Source organism: Bombina bombina, chromosome 5 (genome assembly GCF_027579735.1).
Source record: "Bombina bombina isolate aBomBom1 chromosome 5, aBomBom1.pri, whole genome shotgun sequence".
NCBI classification, from domain to species: Eukaryota; Metazoa; Chordata; class Amphibia; order Anura; family Bombinatoridae; genus Bombina; species Bombina bombina.
This window is the reverse complement of record NC_069503.1, coordinates 540,506,353-540,530,175: the sequence shown is the minus strand read 5'-3', so window position 1 is coordinate 540,530,175 and position 23,823 is coordinate 540,506,353. Positions and strand designations below refer to the sequence as shown.

The window sequence follows — 23,823 nt, the reverse complement described above, 5'->3', positions numbered from 1 at the left end:
TGCGGTCAAAGTAAGATACGCATGCTAATGTGCATTTCATTGTTTGCCTGTTCCTCTATGTTGTGCCTATTCCCTCATGCAGACCATATTGTTCTAGTTACATGATAGATGTATATATTTTATCCAGATGCACTTATTATTAAAAACCCAACATTTTTCTTTCATGATTCAGATAGAGAATACAATTTTAAACAACTTTCCAATTTACTTCTATTATTTAATTTGCTTCTTTCTCTTGTTATCATTTGCTGAACGGTTTATCTGGGCAAGTTCATGAGCAGCAGCAGAGAAACTAGGTTCTAGCTGTTGATTGGTGGCTGCATATACTGTATATATTGAATGTGATTGGCTCACCCATGTGTTCAGTTAGAAACTAGTAGTGCATTGCTGCTCCTTCAACAAATGATACCAAGAGAATGAAACAGATTAGATAATAGAAGTAAATTAGAAAGTTGTTTAAAATTGTATTCTCTATCTGAATCATGACAGAAAAATGTTGGGTTTCGTGTACCTTTAAAGGGACACTAAACCCATAAAATTTCTTTCATGATTCAAGTAGAGAATACAATTTTAAACAACATTCCAATTTACTATAATCTAATTTGCTTCATTCTTTAGATATCCATTGTTGAAGAAATAGCAATGCACATGGGTGAGCCAATCACATGAGGCATCTATGTGCAGCAACCAATCAGCAGCTACGGAGTCTATCTAGATATGCTTTTCAGCAAAGTATATCAAGAGAATGAAGCAAATTAGATAATAGAAGTAAATTAGAAAGTTGTTTAAAATTACATGCTCTTTCTAAATCATGAAAGAAAAAAATTGAGTTTCATGTCCCTTTAAGCTCAGACAGATTTGTGCGTTAACTTTGCTGTAATTAATTACACACTATATTTGTTTACTATGTGATTGGGTGGTTACCATGAATACCTTTTTGTGTTTTTTTGGTCCTAATTGGGGGGTGGGGTTTGTGTAATGTTTCCTATATATTGTGTGCACGTTGTATACTCTGTGTCTGAGGAAGGGGATACTTTGTCCCCAAAACGTCACTACTTTCACAGTAAAAGATTTTTTTGGAAAGACCAGCGAGTGCTAGTTTTGTGTTCAGCTATATTTAACTACACTAGCACCCTGGCAGTTGATATACTGAGTGAGAGTGCTCTCCCTTGTTACTATATATATATATATAAAATTCATTAAAATTAAGGGGGGAGATAAAAAACTGAAATTAAAATCCTCCATGTCTCAAAATTAAATCAATGTAAATATTTGCATAGGAAATTAGCACATCTAGGCAAGATTTCCCGCTCGCTTTTTCCCAGAAATACCTCATATACAATGTTACCATTGCACAAGAGAATTCTGGGTAAGATATGCAAATTAGATATGCAAATTCTCAGTTTTTTTGCTTCAAAATACTGTTTTAACACAGCTTAATTTTAATGAATTTTGGTTTAACCTTGAAAATAGTTTTACCAATGCAGCAACCAGAAATCTGTCTCCTACTGATGAGTTCCAAAAAGAACAAAACAGGCTAGTGAGTGATTTCTGGTTTGCTGTAATAATCCTGTTAAAAGGATAGCTGTGTTAAAACAGTATTTTGAAGCAAAAAAACTGAGAATTTGCATATCTAATTTGCATATCTTACCCAGAATTCTCTTGTGCAATGGTAACATTGTATATGAGCTATTTCTGGGAAAAAGCGAGCGGGGAATCTTGCCTAGATGTGCTAATTTCCTATGCAAATATTTACATTGATTTATATATATATATATATATATATATATATATATATATATATATATATATATATATATACAGGGAGTGCAGAATTATTAGGCAAGTTGTATTTTTGAGGATTAATTTTATTATTGAACAACAACCATGTTCTCAATCAACCCAAAAAACTCATTAATATCAAAGCTGAATAGTTTTGGAAGTAGTTTTTAGTTTGTTTTTAGTTATAGCTATTTTAGGGGGATATCTGTGTGTGCAGGTGACTATTACTGTGCATAATTATTAGGCAACTTAACAAAAAACAAATATATACCCATTTCAATTATTTATTTTTACCAGTGAAACCAATATAACATCTCAACATTCACAAATATACATTTCTGACATTCAAAAACAAAACAAAAACAAATCAGTGACCAATATAGCCACCTTTCTTTGCAAGGACACTCAAAAGCCTGCCATCCATGGATTCTGTCAGTGTTTTGATCTGTTCACCATCAACATTGCGTGCAGCATCAACCACAGCCTCCCAGACACTGTTCAGAGAGGTGTACTGTTTTCCCTCCTTGTAAATCTCACATTTGATGATGGACCACAGGTTCTCAATGGGGTTCAGATCAGGTGAACAAGGAGGCCATGTCATTAGATTTTCTTCTTTTATACCCTTTCTTGCCAGCCACGCTGTGGAGTACTTGGACGCGTGTGATGGAGCATTGTCCTGTATGAAAATCATGTTTTTCTTGAAGGATGCAGACTTCTTCCTGTACCACTGCTTGAAGAAGGTGTCTTCCAGAAACTGGCAATAGGACTGGGAGTTGAGCTTGACTCCATCCTCAACCCGAAAAGGCCCCACAAGCTCATCTTTGATGATACCAGCCCAAACCAGTACTCCACCTCCACCTTGCTGGCGTCTGAGTCAGACTGGAGCTCTCTGCCCTTTACCAATCCAGCCACGGGCCCATCCATCTGGCCCATCAAGACTCACTCTCATTTCATCAGTCCATAAAACCTTAGAAAAATCAGTCTTGAGATATTTCTTGGCCCAGTCTTGACGTTTCAGCTTGTGTGTCTTGTTCAGTGGCGGTCGTCTTTCAGCCTTTCTTACCTTGGCCATGTCTCCGAGTATTGCACACCTTGTGCTTTTGGGCACTCCAGTGATGTTGCAGCTCTGAAATATGGCCAAACTGGTGGCAAGTGGCATCTTGGCAGCTGCACGCTCGACTTTTCTCAGTTCATGGGCAGTTATTTTGCGCCTTGGTTTTTCCACACGCTTCTTGCGACCCTGTTGACTATTTTGAATGAAACGCTTGATTGTTCGATGATCACGCTTCAGAAGCTTTGCAATTTTAAGAGTGCTGCATCCCTCTGCAAGATATCTCACTATTTTTGACTTTTCTGAGCCTGTCAAGTCCTTCTTTTTTTTTTTTAAATTTAATTTTTTATTGAGGTTCAAAAACATACAAAGTAAAAACAAACAAAAAAAGACCATACAGGAAATAATGAGACTGAATACAATTGTCATACTAATAGTCTAGTACAATGAGGGCTAGGAAATTAAATTATATACACGTACCATAATTATAGTCTAGTACCAATAAGACTAGATCAATTGCAGACAGAACATATGACATACATTAATATCAGAAACCTCATTTTCTTTTTATAAGCACACCTTCTGTTTCAAACTCGTCGGGCCACTCTTGGACCCCTAATCATTCATAAAAGGAAGTAACAGAAGGTGAAAGATATAAGGCCACTTTTGGGCCATTATAGACCTAGGCATAAGATGATATATGTACTACAAATATAACATATATACAAAAATCAAATATGTAAGGCTTATTTGGACCTTTTGAGTGTTGTTAAAACATTTAAAACATAACTAGGAAAAGTGTTTCAAGACAGAGAATTGCCACAAGATGTATAAGATAGACATATCATGATCATATTAGAATAATCAACAATATTAATAGATGTAACGTTTGCCAATAAAACTATATGCCCTATACATGACACTAAAGGACACTTTGGGACCTTGCAGAGCTTGTAGAAAAAAGAAAAAAAGGAAAAATCACAGAAAGCAATTATATTTAGGACCAGGCCACCCTCGAGGGTCTTATACTACTAAATCAGCGATAGAAATTAAAAAGGTCTGACAGAACATGAAGTTGCTATTTAAACCCCTTATGAACCTTTAACTTAAATAATAACCAGTATTGCGAAAAAACAAAAACGGAATAAGCTCTGGAGCTTTGTAGTATTGCGCCTTCAAAGTAAACAAAGAATTATGGCCGTAAAATTATTTTGAGAGCCTTAATATAAAATATAAGCCGAAGTCCTGACTGCAGGGCGTATTTCTAAACAATGGTGGATTAGTTTGAGGTAGTGGTGCGCACTCCAAACACAATAAAAACGCAAGCATGAATGCTAGTCAATCACAAACAGTACAATGTACAGGGCACATATGAGAAGCGAACCGTGCTTACATAAATACAATAGAATTGGTGAAATAGGAAGGATATAAATGTAATGCACACTTTCAACTGAACAACAAATCACTCAACATATACACTGACAGTACCGCTCAATATAGGCATTGGTCTCAAAAACAATTTTGATCTTAAAACTTCAGGCTGCCAGATCTCCTTAGAAAGCCGGCTCCGTAATGAGTCTTAGTAAGTGAGTAGTTCATGGTAAGCTTTAGTGGCAATTAAAGAGGACTGTCTTACCCCACACCGACTCTCCATGATTTAAGTCCCATGTAAGCACCATACAGCTGCAACCAGCCGTCCGCGGCTCCACTAATACTTATCAGGAGAGCTGGATGGAATAATCGAATTCCGTTTTGTGGGGCATTATAGTTGTGAAGTGTCACCTCACTGGCAGTTAGTAGAATGTCTAAGCTGTAGAACACTTGTCCCAAAGAGATTGCAGAGGATTTCAGTGTGGTTCCTGCGTCAGATCGCCCAGCTTCTCCAAAATAGGGCTCTATCAGTGCGGGCGATACATCAAATCGTATAGGGCATTCGGTGAACCCCTCTGTAGCTACCTTCCAGGCAAATAGGCATTCAGGGCCCCTGACTCCCAATTTTGTTTTGTTAGGTTGGTCTGTTAGGGTGATTTGCGGATCCCCATCCAGTGACTTTTCAATAATAGAAGTGAAGTGGTCTGTGGCCTGTACCTCGGGATCAGCCGCAACCCACAAGGTCGGGGTACTCCATATTAACTCCATGCTCTTGTTGGCTTGTCCAGGTTGTTCTATGCGTGTCAGCATATCTAGGGAAATTTCCGGGTGGCCAAGATGTAATATCTCCTCGGATTTGGCGCTCCTTCTTAAGCAGTCAAATTCTCGTATCATTGCCTTTTCAAACTCTGTAAAAAGGGTATGTAGTACACAGGCAATATCTTCCATTCTGAATCGTAAGGAGAGTTATATAAAGTAGTCCTTGAAGCAGAGTAGTATATAGGGTAAATTTCAATCTTCAGCACAGCCGGCTGATAATATCTGACGGTATCAGAACTATGGAGGGGTAAATGAGGTTCCAGGTCGTTTACAGGCCTCCGCTGCGTACCTCATAGATTCTGGTCTGCTGGGCAAAATTCAAACAGCAAAAAAAAAATACTTTAAACTGTTCCACAAGTACAACTTATCGTGGTAGAGATGAAATTAAGCTTGTTATGTGACTTGTAGGAGTAAAAAACAGCGATTTTAAATACTCCTCTGTGGAGCCCTAATCAAAAGCAGCCAGCTCGGTCGGTGGTCAGACACGCCCCCCGTCAAGTCCTTCTTTTGACCCATTTTGCCAAAGGAAAGGAAGTTGCCTAATAATTATGCACACCTGATATAGGGTGTTGATGTCATTAGACCACACCCCTTCTCATTACAGAGATGCACATCACCTAATATGCTTAATTGGTAGTAGGCTTTCTAGCCTATACAGCTTGGAGTAAGACAACATGCATAAAGAGGATGATGTGGTCAAAATACTCATTTGCCTAATAATTCTGCACTCCCTGTATATATATATATATATATATATATATATATATATACATATATATATATATATATATATATATATATATATATATATAGTATATATAGTCCCAAAAAGATATTGCACTCCTAATCCATAGCGTAGCATCAGCCAGGGTTCATATGTCAAAAACATTATGCAGGAATCACAAAACCTCTATATATCTATCTATCTATCATCTATCTATCTATCTATCTATCTATCTATCTATCTATCTATCTATCTATCATCTATCTATCATCTATCACTATCTATCTATTTTCTATCTATCTCTACCTATCTCTTCTATCTCTCTCTCTATCTATTATCTATCTATCTCTATCTATTTATCGATCTATATCTATATATCTATAATCTATCTATCTACCTATCTCTTCTATCTATCTATATCAATCTCTATCTATCTATTTCTCTCTCTCTCTATTCTATTTATCTATCTCTATCTATCTTTCAATTTATCTATATATCTCTATCTATTATCTATCTATCTATCTCTTCTATCTATCTATCTATCTATCTATCTATCTATCTATATATCTATATATATATATATATATCATCTATATATCTATCTATTTATCTCTATCTATCAATCATCTATTTATCTATCTAGCATCTATCTCTTCTATCTATCTATCTATCTATCTATCTATCTATCTATCTATCTATCTATCTATCTATCTATCTATATCTCTCTATCTATTATCTATCTATCTATCTATCTATCTATCTATCTATCTATCTATCTATCTATCTATCTATCGCATCTACCTATCTCAATTTATCTATCTATCTATCTATCTATCTATCTATTTCTATCAATCTATAACTATCTATCTCTTCTATCTATCTATCTATTTATTTATCTATATCTCTCTCTATCTATCTATTATATATCTATCTCTTTCTATCTATTCATCTGTATCTATCTATCTACCTATCTCTTCTATCTATCTATCTATCTATCTATCTATCTATCTATCTATCTATTTCTCTCTCTCATCTATCTATCTATATCTATCTTTCTATTTATCTATCTATTACCTATCTATCTCTAGCTATCTATATCTATCTATTATCTATCTATATATCTATCATCTATCCTTCTATCTTTTATCTATCTCTATCTATCTATCTATCTATCTATCTATCTATCTATCTATCTATCTATATATTATTTATCTGTCTATCTTACTATCTATCTGTCTCTTCTATCTATCTATCTATCTATCTATCTATCTATCTATCTATCTATCTATCTATCTATCTATCTATCATCTATCTATCTGTCTATCTATCTATTATCTATATATCTCATATATCCATCTATATCTATCTTTATCTATCTATCTATCATCTGTTAATCTATCTATCTATCTCTCTATCCATCTATATCTGTCTATCTTTATCTATCTATCTATCTATCTATCTATCTATCTATCTATCTATCTATCTTTCTATCTATCTATCTATCTATCTATCTATCTATCTATCTATCTATCTATCTATCTATCTATTATCTATCTCTATTTATCTATCTATCTATCTCTCTATTATCTATCTATATCTATCTATCTCCTGTATCTATCTATCTATCTCCTTTATCTATATATCTATCTATCTATCTCTATCCTCTATCTATCTATCTATTATCTATCTTTCTATCTATTATCTATCTATTATCTATCTATCAATCTATCTTTCTATCTAGATATTATCTATCTATCTCATCTACCTATCTCAATCTATCTATCTATCTATTGCTATCTATCTATCTCTTCTATCTGTCTATCTATCTATCTATCTATCTATCTATCTATCTATCTATCTATCTATCTATATCTCTATCTATTATCTATCTATCTCTATCTATTATCTAGCTATCTATCTCTTCTATCTATCTATCTCTATTTATCTATCTATTATCTATCTATATCTATCTATCTTTCTATCTAGATATTATCTATCTATCTCATCTACCTATCTCAATCTATCTATCTATCTATTGCTATCTATCTCTTCAATCTATCTATCTATCTATCTATCTATCTATCTATCTATCTATATCTCTATCTATTATCTATCTATCTCTATCTATTATCTAGCTATCTATCTCTTCTATCTATCTATCTATCTCTATTTATCTATCTATTATCTATCTATATCTATCTATTTATCTATTTATCTATCTATCTTTCTATTATCTATCTATCTTTATCTATCTACCTATCTCTATCTATCTATTATCTATCTATCTACCTCTCTCATCTATCTATCTATCTATCTATCTATCTATCTATCTATCTATCTATCTATCTATCCATCTCTATCTATCTATCTATCTATCTATCTATCTATCTATCTATCTATCTATCTATATATATATATATATCTATATATATATATATATATATATATCTATCATCTATCCATCTATCTATCTATCTATCTATCTATCTATCTATCTATCATCTATCATCTATCTATCTCTAGCTATCTATCTTACTATCTATCTATCTATCATCTATCTATTATCTATCTATATCTATCTATTTCCTCTATCTATCTCTATCCATCTATCTATATCTATCTATTATCTATATATCTCATCTATCCATCTATATCTATCTATTTATATCTATCTATCGATCATATATCTATTATCTATTTATCTCTACCTATCTATAATCTATATCTATCATCTATCTCTCTATCTATCTATCTTTCTATCTATCTATCTATCTATCTATCTATCTATCAATCTATTTATCATCTATTCATCTATCTATCTATCTATCTATCTATCTATCTATCTATCTATCTATCTATCTATCTCTTCTATCCATCTATCTATCTATCTTCCTATCTATCTCTATCTATCTATCTTTCTTTCTTTCTTTCTTTCTATCTATCTTGCTATCTATCTATCTATCTATCTATCTATCTATCTATCTATCTATCTCTATCTATCTTTCTATTTTTATCTATCTATCATCTATCTCTTCTATCTATCAATCTTTCATCTATATCTATCTATCATCTATCTATCTATCATCTATCTATCTATCTATCTATCTATCTATCTATCTCTATCTATCTATCTATCTATCTATCTATCTATATCTATCTATCTATCTATCTATCCATCATCTATTCATCTATCTATCTATCTATCTATCATCTATCTATCTTTTCTATCTATCTCTATCTATCTATTTATCTATCTATCATCTTTAATGACTTTATTACTTTAGACTAAGATAGGATACTTAATTGAAGTCTGGTAAAGAAACAAAATTGTTCTGGATGACTTTAGTCATTTTGTGTGTTTAGCCATGTCATGCGCTGTTCACATAATAATACAATTATGTGACCTAAAGAAATAATGTATAGCGATAATTTTAATTGATTATGTTTAATTTGCTCTTGCAGGTGGTTTTTTAATTCCATATTTCATCATGCTGATTGTAGAGGGAATGCCCTTACTATATTTAGAACTAGCAGTGGGACAACATTTACGCCAAGGAAGTATTGGAGCATGGAAAACAATAAGCCCGTACCTTATTGGAGTTGGTAAGTTTTATAAACTTCTATCATAATTACCTTTTGTTTTAAGGGACACTCAAGTCAAAGTTAAAGTTTCATGATTTAGATAGAGAATACAATTTTAAACAACTTTCCAATTTACTTCCGTTAACAAAATGTGCATATTATTTTTATATTTACACTTTGTGAGTCACCTGCTAAGTTTAATGATGTAGAAAAAAGTTATTATTCCATCAAATTCACTTAATACATGCAATAAAATACTATGCTGCTGAACCCTTCCTGGTAATACAAATATCAACCCCAAGAAAGAAAAGGAGAGGAAAAAAGGGCGAATAATAGATGAAAATGTAAAACAACAGAATATTTATTTATTTATTTATAAAATATTTTACCAGGAAGGATACATTAAGATTTCTCTCGTTTTAAAGTATGTCCTGGGTCCACAAAACATTGTATTGATACAATAGGGTACAATAAAATACAAAAACAATAATAATACACAATATATGCAAACATTTAACATAGAACAGGTAGGAAATATATAATTAACCATGACAGGTGCATTCTGTTTTGAGATATGTAGAGAGGGATCTCTTAAAGGATTTTAGGCTTGGGGAAGTTTTTAAAGTGTGCGGGAGGTCGTTCCATAATTGTGGTGCTCTGTAGGAAAAGGAGGATCGAGCTGCTTTCTTTTTGTATTGAGGCAAGCTAAATAATGTGCTGGTACTGGATCGGAGGTTATAGGAGTTGGGAACAGCCGGGGAGAGCATTCTGCTCAGGTAGGGTGGGAGCTTCCCAGAAAAGCTCTTAAACACAAGGCTGGAAAGATGGAGGGTGCGTCTGGATTCCAGCGACAGCCAGTTTAGTTCTTTTAGCATGTCGCAATGGTGGGTCCTGTGGTTACATTGTAGCACAAAGCGGCAGAACGAGTTATACAATGTATTAAGTTTATTAAGGTGAGTTTGCCGTGCAGGTGCGTATATTACATCCCCGTAATCCATGATTGGCATCAGCATTTGCTGTACAATCTTTTCCTTTACTGTAGGGCTGAGAAGGATTTGTTTCTGTACAGGGCACCTAGTTTTGGATAAAGTTTAGATGCAAGTTTTTCTATGTGGAGGCCAAAAGATAGATTGGGGTCTAACAACATACCTAAGTATTTAAAAGAGTGGACTGCGGTCAGCGTGCAATTGGATTTTGTTTTGATGCGAAGATGGGAATTTTGTAATTTGTGTAATTTAGGTCCCGTTCCAAAGATCATTGTGAGAGTTTTGTCAGTGTTTAGGAAGAGTTTGTTTTTTGAGATCCACTTTTCTACCTCTGTGAACTGGTCTTGGAGCACTGCTTCAAGCTGCGGCAGATTGGAATTGTTTGCATAGATTACTGTGTCATCTGCGTACATGTGTACAGTTGAAGATTTGCAGACATTTGGCAGATCATTTATAAATAACTAGTCCTAAAGCCCGTTGACACGGGCCGTGCGATCATCTCTGCTGCCGGGTCCTCGCGCTGCGTTCTTTCACCCCCTGCGCGTGCGATCAGCTGCAAGAGTTTGTCTGAACTGCGCATGACGGCTTCAGACAAACTCTTGTCTTTTATAATATAGGATGTGAATAGTAGGGGGCCGAGAATGGAACCTTGGGGTACACCACACGTGACTGGGAGAGGGAGGGAGTCGCTGTCAGAATTGGAGACATATTGTGATCAATCTGATACATATGATCGAAACCAGGTTAACGGACGATAAGCAATACCAGAGCTTTTTAGTTTGAGCAGTAGTATGTTGTGGTCTGCTGTGTCAAAGGTCTTTGCAAAATCAAGGAAAATAGCTCCAGTTTGGATGTCGTTGCAAACTTTTAGGAGGGCAGTTGTAGTATGTAATATGGGCTCCATGTATTATAAGTTAAGCGGACAAGGGCTCCAGAGCAGCTTACACCGCTTCGTACATGGAGCCCTGTATACTAAATGAATTATTACTGAAATTATTTTATTCAGTAATGATAATTCCTAATACTTGGACTGACCACTGTAGATGTGATCTCACCGAAAATGTATTTTAATCCCTTACAAACTAGAACCTGATCCCCTGTTGTTTAAAAATAATCCAATAACACTTAAACAAATGGAAAACAAGAATAGACTATCAGGGTTTAAGGAGATATAAAAGTGCAAAATGGCAATGTTTTTATATGTAAGAGCATTTTATTATTGCACTATTGGTTTTATATAACTGTGTGCAAAGGGATCAAACAGAGCATCAAATCACTACTGGAGCTATACTATTTGAAAACAACTGGTGAGCCAAGGTGAAAATAGAAGTGAATTTAAATGTCTCTTAAAATTACATGATCTGTCTGACTCGTGGAAGTTTAATCCATATAAGTGCATTATTTCTAAAATGTCATTTTTATTTTGATCCCCTCTTAAAAAATAGCACATTTGTATAATAATTAGTATAATAATAGTTTTATTGCAATTATTTTAACCATGTTATGAACTGAATCAGTTTTTTTCTTGCAGACCACCCTCACATTGGAGACAATATTTAGTTTTTTAGATGCTAATATAGATTGAATATCTGTCTGTCTTTCTGTCTGACTGTCTATCTATCATCTCTCTATCTTATCTATCTTTCTTAAAGCTGTTTAATTAGAATCTAACAGTATATTTATGAACATTGACATGCCCTACGACACCAACATGTTTTCTTTCTTTTTCAGTAGAGGGATGTCTGTTTTTTTTTGTTTGTTTTTTAAATAAATAATTATAATACATTTTAGACCCTCTTTAAGATGCAACATAGAAAAAAACATGTCTTTAATGCCCATTTAATTATTGTTTTGTTTTACTTTTCAAAACTGAATATTTGGGACTAAATAATTTAGTGCAGGTGCAACTATCTTGTGAAAATAAATGAGTGTTTTTACTACCTTAATATTTAAAGCACTTTCTTCAGTTGTGTTTTTTATATCCCTTTAAGTAAATAACATTTTCATGTAACCAAACATTTATTTGTATGTAGGTCCCTAATTATCTTTATGTGTATTTTGTTTTTATAGGATATGCCAGTGTTGTTGTATCCTTTTTTCTCTGTATTTATTACAATGTAATAAATGCCTGGGCATTCTGGTACCTATTTAACTCATTTCAGGTGAGTAAAATATCAGTATAGAAGACTGTACTATACCTTAATTATCTTCAAGAAATATAAATTTAAAAAGCATAAAACTAATATGGAGGTATAATGGAAGCTTTTTACATTAACCTCAGTACATTTGTATAGTATGACATGCAAAAATGCGTCTTTGAAAATTTGCTACTGCTAAGTAATAATTGTACATGCGCATGCGCACCTCTCAACTAATTCTGGACATGTTTTGTAGATGAAGCCGCTATCAATGGATGGGGCTGTGGGTGATTATTAGGGTTGCACCGATAACGATACTAGTATCGGTATCGGTACCGATACCAAGTACTTGCATGAGTACTTGTACTCATGCAAATGCACCGATACTTAAACCGATACCTCCACTTACTACCCATATGCTATCTTGTGGTGTTTTTTTCAAACTGCATGTTCCCATTTTATTTAAAGCTGGAGTGGAGACTAAACTAAAAATTGTTTACTACTGTTCTGCCAATACAAATTGCTCTTATTTGTATTATTGTAGTAGAGATCACTGTACTGCGTTCAGACAAACCCCTGAAGTACTGGGCAGTTAATAAACTGCGATTTCCAGCTCTGGCTAAAATGGCCCAAAAATATCTTTCTGCTCCATGCAGTAGTGTGGAAAGTTGAACCTCCTTACTGATAGCAAAAAACTGACTTATAGCTGAACATGCAGAGATGCTTCTGTTCTGTTCCTTAAAAAGAATTTGCCACTAACTTTTGAAAAATTATTCTAATTGCTAGATTGCCTTTTATACTGCTAGTTCTCATCTTGCACAATTATGTTCAAAACATACTGTACTCTGAGGAACATCCTTAGCTTATATAATTGCAGGAAGAGTACTCATAGGAAAAATTAAGTTAATTCCAATGAACACTCATCCGGCAATTATAGGACTAGATATAGATTACATTTGATTGGTAAGCTTTACCAATGCTCTGTTCACATTTCCAACTCCATAGACTTTAATGGAGTAGGACATGTAATGAGAGCATTGGTAAAGCTTACCAGTCAGATGTAATCTAGCCCATAGTGTTGTTCACCATGATTAAACAGTATTCTGTTCTATTTTTTACTGTATGGCACTTTTGGTTGGTTGCAATTTTATATTTGTTATAAAGTTTTCTTCTGTGAAAAGCACACTGGTCTAAAAGAGGCTGCTTCCGGGTGGTAAATCGCCATAGAACAAGCCACTGAGCTGTTGTTCGTTCCTGGTAGAGCGCTTCTCTCTTTGTATGCAAATTATTATGACCCTGGGGAAGTCTCCCTATGGGTGATGGGGGAAACCAGACGTGGACTCCTTGCCCAGTGTGCTTAGAGGAATGTGGCTGCACCTCACTGACGAGGCCCATAGGAGGCCGAAACGATTGTCTGGGGTTGTCATGTTCCTTGTTCAGAGGAGAATTGCCTGGTATTTCTGGGCTGGACTGACCTTACTTGGCGGGATCAGACTGATATACTTCAGGAAAGTTTTCTTCTGTGAAAAGCACACTGGTCTAAAAGAGGCTGCTTCCGGGTGGTAAATCGCCATAGAACAAGCCACTGAGCTGTTGTTCGTTCCTGGTAGAGCGCTTCTCTCTTTGTATGCAAATTGTTATTTATTGTTGTTGTTAATATATTTTATTGTAATATTTTTATTTCTAAACATGTTTTAGAAACCTGTTTTATTATTTCATAATGTCTTTTTGAGCTACAGTCCTTCATAATTATAAAGAATGAATCTTAAATAATTAGTCTGTATTGTGCTTGGTAAACTGTCACATGACATAAAAAAAAGTATCGGTAATTGGTATCGGCGAGTATTTGAAAACAAGTATCGGTACTTGTATTCGGTCTTAAAAAAATGGTATCGGTGCAACCCTAGTGATTATATATATATATATATGATAATGTTAATGTAAAATACATATCTATAGCTACTGTATATATCTATAAGAATAGATATGCAGTTGCAGGTATATACAGATATACCTTGCACTGATGCAAGATTAAGAGCTTGTCTCGAAACGTTGCATGATTATTGTACCTGATTGATGTAAAATTAAGACATTTCTTCAAAATTTGTGCTGTGGACTGAGATACATGTTGTACTATGTTTGGTGTAGGGATAGGCAAGGTGTTGGTGCTGGTGTCCGTGACTAGACCATGCAGTGTCCGCCACAACCTTAGTATATATTTTCTTTCTGATTAAATAATAGGAATACAAAAAAATATGTAGTGTGAATAAAGTTAGTGGCTTGTCAAGAGACTGCTAGCGATATTGGGTGATAAGTTATGGAATAAATAAAGCCTGAGTGAAATACTTGATGTTTATCTGCATCTGCATGATTACACCCAGCTCTATACAAAGACAAAGTAGTGATACTGGCACTTGCGTATAGCCAGGGGAGGGCTGTTTATAGGATCAGTGGTATCTGCATCAGTATAATAACACCCAGCACTATACAATGACACAGTAGTGACACTGGCTCATGGGTATAGCCAGACAAGGGCTGGTTATAGGATCAGTGGTATCTGCATCAGTATAATAACACCCAGCACTATATAATGACACAGTAGTGACACTGGCTCATGGATATAGCCAGAGGAGGGCTGGTTATAGGATCAGTGGTATCTGCATCAGTATAATAACACCCAGCACTATATAATGACACAGTAGTGACACTGGCTCATGGATATAGCCAGAGGAGGGCTGGTTATAGGATCAGTGGTATCTGCATCAGTATAATAACACCCAGCACTATATAATGATACAGTAGTGAGACTGGCTCATGGATATAGCTAGAGGAGGGCTGGTTATAGATTCACTGGTATCTGCATCAGTATAATAACACCCAGCACTATATAATGACACAGTAGTGACGCTGGCTCATGGGTATAGCCAGAGCAGGGCTGGTTATAGGATCAGTGGTATCTGCATCAGTATAATAACACCCAGCACTATATAATGACACAGTAGTGACGCTGGCACATGCATATAGTCAGACAAGAGCTGGTTATAGGATCAATCGTATCTGCATCAGTATAATAACACCAAGCACTATACAAAGACACAGTAGTGACACTGGCACATGGGTATAGCCAGAGGAGGGCTGGTTAAAGGATAAGTGGTATCTGCATCAGTATAATAACACCCAGCACTATATAATGACACAGTAGTGACACTGGCTCATGGGTATAGCTAGAGGAGGGCTGGTTATAGATTCACTGGCATCTGCATCAGTATAATAACACCAAGCACTTTATAATGACACAGTAGTGACACTGGCACATGGGTATAGCCAGAGGAGTGCTGGTTATAGGGTCAGTGGTATCTGCATCAGTATCATAACACCAAGCACTATATAATGACACAGTAGTGACACTGGCACATGCATATAGTCAGACAAGGGCTGGTTATAGGATCAGTGGTATCTGCATCAGCATAATAACACCAAGCACTATACAAAGACACAGTAGTGACACTGGTTCATGGGTATAGCCAGAGGAGGGCTGGTTATAGGGTCAGTGGTATCTGCATTAGTATAATAACACCCAGCACTATATAATGACACAGTAGTGACACTGGCTCATGGATATAGCCAGAGGAGGGCTGGTTATATGATCAGTGGTATCTGCATCAGTATAATAACACCCAGCACTATATAATGATACAGTAGTGACACTGGCTCATGGGTATAGTCAGAGGAGGGCTGGTTATAGGATCAGTGGTATCTGCATCAGTATAATAACACCAAGCACTATACAAAGACACAGTAGTGACACTGGCTCATGGGTATAGCCAGAGGAGGGCTGGTTATAGGATCAGTGGTATCTGCATCAGTATAATAACACCCAGCACTATAAAATAATGTTTTTAAATTCAAATGTACTTTGGTGTCCTTCACTAAAGTCTGTACTTTGGAAAATGTTCGCCACAACCTTTGTCTGTGGCTATCCCTGGTTTGGGGTATTGGCAGATGCCCTGTCTACATCTGCACTTTTAATTCCTAGAGAAATAGCTGCTGTTGCAAGTTTGGCTGTGAAGCTTTAAAATGTTCACATACTATATACTGTATATGCTTTAAAGACAAAATTTGAATAAATGATCATATTTAGACAGTCTACAGTAGTTTGAAAAGATTACTAAACAGTGTAAAAATTAAAAAACAAACATAAATATACAAATCTAAGTCAATTGTTTACTCTAAAGTGTTATGTGTATTTTATATTCTGTAAATTAAAAAATATTATTTTGTCATATACGTTGTCACATATATTTGGAGCAGGACATTTAATAGTTTAGTAGAATTATATTTGTCTGTATTTTTTATTACTTGGCAGTTTACTTTAATACTCTAGCCAACTATTGCCATTCATATAACTTTCTAAGCATTCTGTGCTCTAATAACATGCATTTTAACCCCTTAAGCCACTAGGACGTAGGTACCATGTCACAGGGTACTTTGCCTAGCATACTCTGTTGACGTTCTACCTAGGTCCTACCTTCTGCCTCATGCTGCAGTCCCGGTTGTCAGGTCTGACAGCTAAGACTGCAGCCAGAGGAAAAGGGCAATTGCCTTTCGGCTAGATTACGAGTTTTGCGTTATGAGTCAAAAAACAGCGTTAAGGCTCTTTTTCACTATCGCTGGTATTACGAGTCTTGCAGGTATTTCTGTACCGCACACTTTTTTGGCCGTACCGCAACATAACTACCGCAGCTTTCAAAAAGTCCTTTTTCAATGCCACAGCGCCGGTATTACGAGTTTGCCTTTCCGGCCAAAAAGTGAGCGGTACAGCCTATACCATTAAGATCCATACCGTAAACTGAAAGTCAGTAGTTATTGGTTTTGCGCTACAAAGCTGTAGCATAAAACTCCTAACTAAAGTGCTAAAAAGTACACTAACACCCACAAACTACCTGTTAACCCCTAAACCGAGGCCCTCCCACATTGCAAACACTAAAATAAATTTATTTACCCCTAATCTGCGGCTCCGGACATTGCCACCACTATAATAAACATATTAACCCCTAAACCGTCTCACTCCCGCATCACAAACACAAGTTAAATATTATTAACCCCTAATCTGCTGTCCCTAACATCGCTGCAACCTACATTACTGTTGTTAACCCCTAATCTGCTGCCCCCAAAATCGCTGCCACTATACTAAAGTTATTAACCCCTAAACCTAACCCTAAGTCTAACCCTAACACCCCCTAACTTTAATGTAATTAAAATAAATCTAAATAAAACCTACTATTAATAACTAAATAATTCCTATTTAAAACTAAATACTTACCTATAAAATAAACCCTAAGCTAGCTACAATATAACTAATAGTTACATTGTATCTATCATAGGTTTTATTTTTATTTCACAGGTAAGTTTGTATTTATTTTAACTAGGTAGAATAGTTTGTAAATAGTTATTAACTATTTACTAGCTACCTAGCTAAAATAAATACAAATTTACCTGTAAAATAAAACCTAACCTGAGTTACACTAACACCTAACCTTACACTACAATTAAATAAATTACATTAATTAAATACAATTAAGTAAATTACAAAAAACAACAACATTAAATTACACAAAATAAAAAAGAAATTATCAAATATTTAAACTAATTACACCTAATCTAATAGCCCTATCAAAATAAAAAGCCCACCCAAAATAAAAAAAACCCTAGCCTAAACTAAACTGCCAATAGCCCTTAAAAGGGCATTTTGCAGGGCATTGCCCCAAAGAAATCAGCTCTTTTACCTGTAAAAAAAATACAAACACCCCCCCAACAGTAAAACCCACCACCCACACAATAAAACCCTCCAAATAAAAACCTATCTAAAAAACATAAGCTCTCCATTGCCCTGAAAAGGGCATGTGGATGTGCATTGCCCTTAAAAGGGCATTTAGCTCTTTTTCCGCCCAAACCCTAATCTAAAAATAAAACCCACCCAATAAACTCTTAAAAAAACCTAACACTAACCCACAAAGATCCACTCACAGTTTTTAAAGACTGGACATCCATCCTCAATGAAGCGGCAGAAGTCTTCATCCAAGCGGCAGAAGTCCTCAACGAAGCCGGGAGAAGTCTTCATTCAAGTGAGCCGAAGTCTTCATCCAAGCCGGCAGAAGTCTTCATCCAGACGATATCTTCTATCTTTATCCATCCGACGCGGAGCGACTCCATCTTGAAGACATCCGGCGCGGAGCATCCTCTTCTTTCAACGGCGACTGAAGAATGAAGGTTCCTTTAAGGGACGTCATCCAAGATGGCGTCCCTTGAATTCCGATTGGTTGATAGAATTCTATCAGCCAATCGGAATTAAAGGTAAAAAAATCCTATTGGCTGATGCAATCAGCCAATAGGATTGAGCTTCAATCCTATTGGCTGATCCAATCAGCCAATAGGATTGAGCTCGCATTCTATTGGCTGTTCTAATCAGCCAATAGAATGCGAGCTCAATCCTATTGGCTGATTGCATCAGCCAATAGGAATTCAATGGATGCCATCTTGGATGATGTCCCTTAATGGAATCTTCATTCTTCAGTCGCCATGGAAAGAAGAGGATGCTCCGCGCCGGATGGATGAAGATAGAAGTTGCTGTCTGGATGAAGACTTCTGCCAGCTTGGATGAAGACTTCGGCCCGCTTGGATGAAGACTTCTCCTGGCTTTGTTGAGGAATTCTTGCCACTTGGATGAAGACTTCTGCCACTTCGTTGAGGATGGATGTCTGGTCTTCAAAAACTCTAAGTGGATTTTCGGGGGTTAGTGTTAGGTTTTTTTAAGGGTTTAGTGGGTGGGTTTTATTTTTAGATTAGGGTTTGGGCTAAAAAAAGAGCTAAATGCCCTTTTAAGGGCAATGCCCATCCAAATGCCCTTTTCAGGGCAATGGGGAGTTTAGGTTTTTTAGATAGGTTTTTATTTGGGGGGTTTGGTTGTGTGGGTGGTGGGTTTTACTGTTGGGGGGTGTTTGTATTTTTTTTTACAGGTAAAAGAGCTGATTTCTTTGGGGCAATGCCCTGTAAAAGGCCCTTTTAAGGGCTACTGGCAGTTTAGTTTAGGCTAGGGTTTTTTTTTTGTTTTTTTTTAAAGTTTTTATTTGAACTTTGAATTTACACAAACAGTAGCACATCTACTGGAATGATAACATATGAACACATAAACATTACATAGAAATGATTTGGATCATGTAGGTGCCACTGTCTGGTTCAGCATCCATTTCTAAGTAACAGAGTCCAATATCATCACACTTGCCTTGGAGGTCCTCTAGAATTAGTGTTGTCACTAATTTAGGTCAACATATTATGGTTCATAGTAAACAATAAATATCTGAAAATGGTGTTTAAACGAATTCACTACAACACATTGATATATAATATTTTGCTTAAACATCTTAACATAATAACCTTGTTGGATCAAGAAAAAACTGGACAACTCACACCCAACTAAGGGGGATTGAAGAAAACATTTGGAAATACATATTGTCAGTGAGTGGACTCTAAACATCTCTACAAGAAAATTGTTGGATTGAGAATTTTGCATTCTGGTTTCCATAAGGGACACTCTGTAGGCGTCCATATGAACAATTCCAGGCATGGTGAGAGGGCTGGGGATGGGGGGGGGGAAGGAAGGTGTGTGGGAGGGGGGGTCTAGATAGAGGTACATAGATCTGTAATAGGGAAGAGCAGACGTTAAGCCTTATTAGCCTTGTCCAGTTTTTCACTGTAATGGAACCAAGGCTCCCAAATGTCCCAAAACAGATCCTCTTTGCCCAAAGTAAAATAAAAACTGCTGTCCATCTTAGCATAGTACCCTATTGTCTCGTATATCACTGTTATGTCAGGGGGTGTCGATTGCTTCCAGGCCCTCGCTATGCAAAGTTTTGTGGCTGCTAGGATAAAAATGGCCAGTTTAGACCGGGATTTTGGAGTTTTGGGAGGGAAGATGTGTAACAGGGCTATTTCTGGTCGCTGTGGTAAAGTAAGTCCTATGTCTTGAAATATTGAAATACCTGCCTCCAGCAACCAATCAGTGTTGGGCAACTCCACAAGATGTGGAGGTCTGAGCCTCTCTCTCCGCAGTTTCTCCAACATAGGGGGGAATGGTCAGGAAACCTTTGACAGTCTAGCCGGGGTATAATACCATCGGAGAAGAAGTTTCATATAGGATTCGATAGAATTCGCAGAGTGAAGGGTTTTCTTTGTGAGTACAAGTGCCTGTCGGATGTCCTTATCTGAGATAGTAATAGCCATGCTCGAAGCTGCCAGATCCTGTCAGAATTACATGTCGTTTGAATCATAAAGTAGTGCCATGAGAGGATTTTGGGTAATTTAACTTTGGACTGCCACATTTTTTCCCAATTTGTTTGCGGGCGCCAGTTTGATTTGGGGAATCCCCAGGATAGTAACAAATTATGCAACCTTGTATATTCAAAAGGAAACCATAGGGGGGGGGGGGGTTCGGGAATGGAGTCGGAAACTCCCCAGGCCTGGGTAGAGTGTCCAACACATAGAGCTGAGAAACTATTTATACATTCCAGGTATACCAGACTAGGGGTTTTTTTTTTTATTTTGGGTGGGCTTTTTTATTTTGATAGGGCTATTAGATTAGATGTAATTAGTTTAAATATTTGATCATTTCTTTTTTATTTTGTGTAATTTAGTGTTTTGTTTTTTTGGTTATTTAGTTAATTGTATTTCATTAATGTAATTTATTTAATTGTACTGTAAGGTTAGGTGTTAGTGTAACTCAGGTTAGGTATTTTTTAAAGGTAAATTTGTATTTATTTTAACTAGGTAGCTAGTAAATAGTTAATAACTATTTACTAACTATTTTACCTAGTTAAAATAAATACAAACTTAGCTGTGAAATAAAAATAAAATCTAAGATAGCTACAATGTAACTATTAGTTATATTGTAGCTAGTTTAGGGTTTATTTTATAGGTAAGTATTTAATTTTAAATAGGAATAATTTAGTTAATGATAGTAATTTTATTTAGATTTATTTTCATTATATTCAAGTTAGTGGTGTTAGGGTTACGTTAGGGTTAGATTTAGGGTTAGGGGTTAATAACTTTAGTATGGTGGCGGCGACGTTGGGGCAGAAGGGTAGCAGATTAGTGGTTAATAAGTGTAATGTAGGTGTCGACAATGTCGGGGCGGCAGATTAGGGGTTAATAAGTATAAAGTAGGTTGTGGCGATGTCGGGGGCAGCAGATTAGGGGTGTTTAGACTCAGGGTTTATGTTAGGGTGTTAGGTGTAAACATAACTTTTCTTTTCCCATAGGAATCAATGGGGCTGTGTTACGGAGCTTTACGCTCTTTTATTGCAGGTGTTAGACTTTTTATTAGCCGGCTCTCCCCATTGATGTCTATGGGGAAATCGTGCACGAACACGTAAAACCAGCTCACAGCAGCGCTGGTATTGGAGTGCAGTATGGAGCTCAATTTTGCTCAACGCTGCAATATTGCCTGCTAACGCCGGGTTTTTGAAAACCTGTAATAGCAGCGCATTAGGGAGGTGAACGGTGACAATAACTTGCAAGTTAGTACCGAGCTGCTTATAATGCAAAACTCGTAATCTAGCCGTTTATTTGGTAAGGGAGCATTAATTGTGCTTCCTTTACCATATGAAGACAGATTGCAAATGCAAATAGTCGGTGGTATGGGAGGAAGGAAGAAGGTGGGTGCATTCCGGGAGGGGGAAGGGATTTCCTACCTACAGAAAAAAAAATTTGGTGATGGAGAGGGAGGGACGGGCTGCTACACTACAAAAATGGGTGTGTGGGGGGGCCCCAAAGACAAATGGTTAAGGGGGTAGGGTGTGGGGGGATTGCTACACTACAAACTTTTTTTTATATATAAATATAAAACTATCCCTAAACTGCAGACTTTCTGCTAATTTTAGAGATGGTGGTGACCAGCATTTAGAATTTTTAGCAGGGATCAGGTAGAAATCAGAGCTTGGGAGGTGTCAGGTGGGAAGTTAATCTCTACACTACAGCTAAAATTAACCTTACAAGATACCTGGTTAACCCCTTAATTGCTGAAAATTTCAGAAGTATGGTGCGCAGTTGCAATAAGCAACCTTCTAATTGCAAAAAACAATGGCAAAGCCATGCATGTCCGCTATTTCTGAACAAAGAGGACCCCAGAGAACAACCATTTGTTTTATGACTGCAGTAGTTGTGTGTAATATTTTCAGTGAAAAACCCCAAAGTTTGTAAAAAAAAGTTAACAATTTTTTTAATATGATTGCTCTTGGCGGCGAAACAGTGGCATGAAATATACCAAAATGGGCCTAGATCAATATCTTAGGGTTTCTACTAAAAAAAATATATATAGTTTTTAAGGTAAATCAAAAGACCAAGGGGCCAAATTATCAATGTCTGCCGCACATCGATAAATGCCGACAGCATACACTGTCTGCATTTATCATTGCACAAGCATTTCACTAGAAATGCTTGTGCAATGCCACCCCCTGCACATTCGCTAGCCGCTAGCAGAGGGTGTCAATCAACCCGATCATATACGATCGGGCAGATTGCTGTCCGCCGCCTCAGAGGTGGCAGACGAGTTAAGGAGCAGCGTTTTTAAAACCACTGTTTCTTAACTCCTGTTTCCGGCGAGCCTGAAGGCTCGTGCGGAAACAGATGCATTAAGATGCATACGGGGCATGATAAATCGGCCCCCAAGCAGGGATAGGCACAGACAAAGGCTGTGGCGGACATTTTCCAAAGTACAGACCTTAGTGAAGGACACCAAGGTACATTTGAAATGAAAAACATTATTTTATAGTGCTTGGTGTTATTATACTGAGGCAGATACCACTGATCCTATAACCAGCCCTCCTCTGGCTATACCCATGTGCCAGTGTCACTACTGTGTCTTTGTATAGTGCTTGGTGTTATTATACTGATGCAGATACCACTGATCCCATAACCAGCCCTCCTCTGGCTATACCCATGAGCCAGTGTCACTACTGTGTCATTATATAGTGCCGGGTGTTATTATACTGATGCAGATACTATTGATTCTATAACCAGCCCTCCTCTGGCTATACCCATGTGCCAGTGTCACTACTGTGTCATTATATAGTGCTGGGTGTTATTATACTGAGGCAGATACCACTGATCCCATAACCAGCCCTCCTCTGGCTATACCCATGAGCCAGTGTCACTACTGTGTCATTATATAGTGCCGGGTGTTATTATACTGATGCAGATACCACTGATCCTATAACCAGCCCTCCTCTGGCTATACCCATGAGCCAGTGTCACTACTGTGTCATTATATAGTGCTGGGTGTTATTATACTGATGCAGATACCACTGATCCTATAAC

The 23,823-nt window shown here is 36.5% G+C and overlaps 1 protein-coding gene across 1 annotated transcript in view; it reads left to right on the top strand.

Annotated features, from left to right (window-relative positions):
• Nucleotides 1-23,823, top strand: part of SLC6A20 (solute carrier family 6 member 20) — a 206,537-nt gene that overhangs the window by 34,036 nt on the left and 148,678 nt on the right. Inside the window, exons 2-3 of the mRNA XM_053715789.1 lie at nt 9,210-9,350; nt 12,386-12,477. Coding sequence (XP_053571764.1) covers nt 9,210-9,350; nt 12,386-12,477 — 233 coding nt within the window. The remainder of the gene's footprint in view (nt 1-9,209; nt 9,351-12,385; nt 12,478-23,823) is intronic.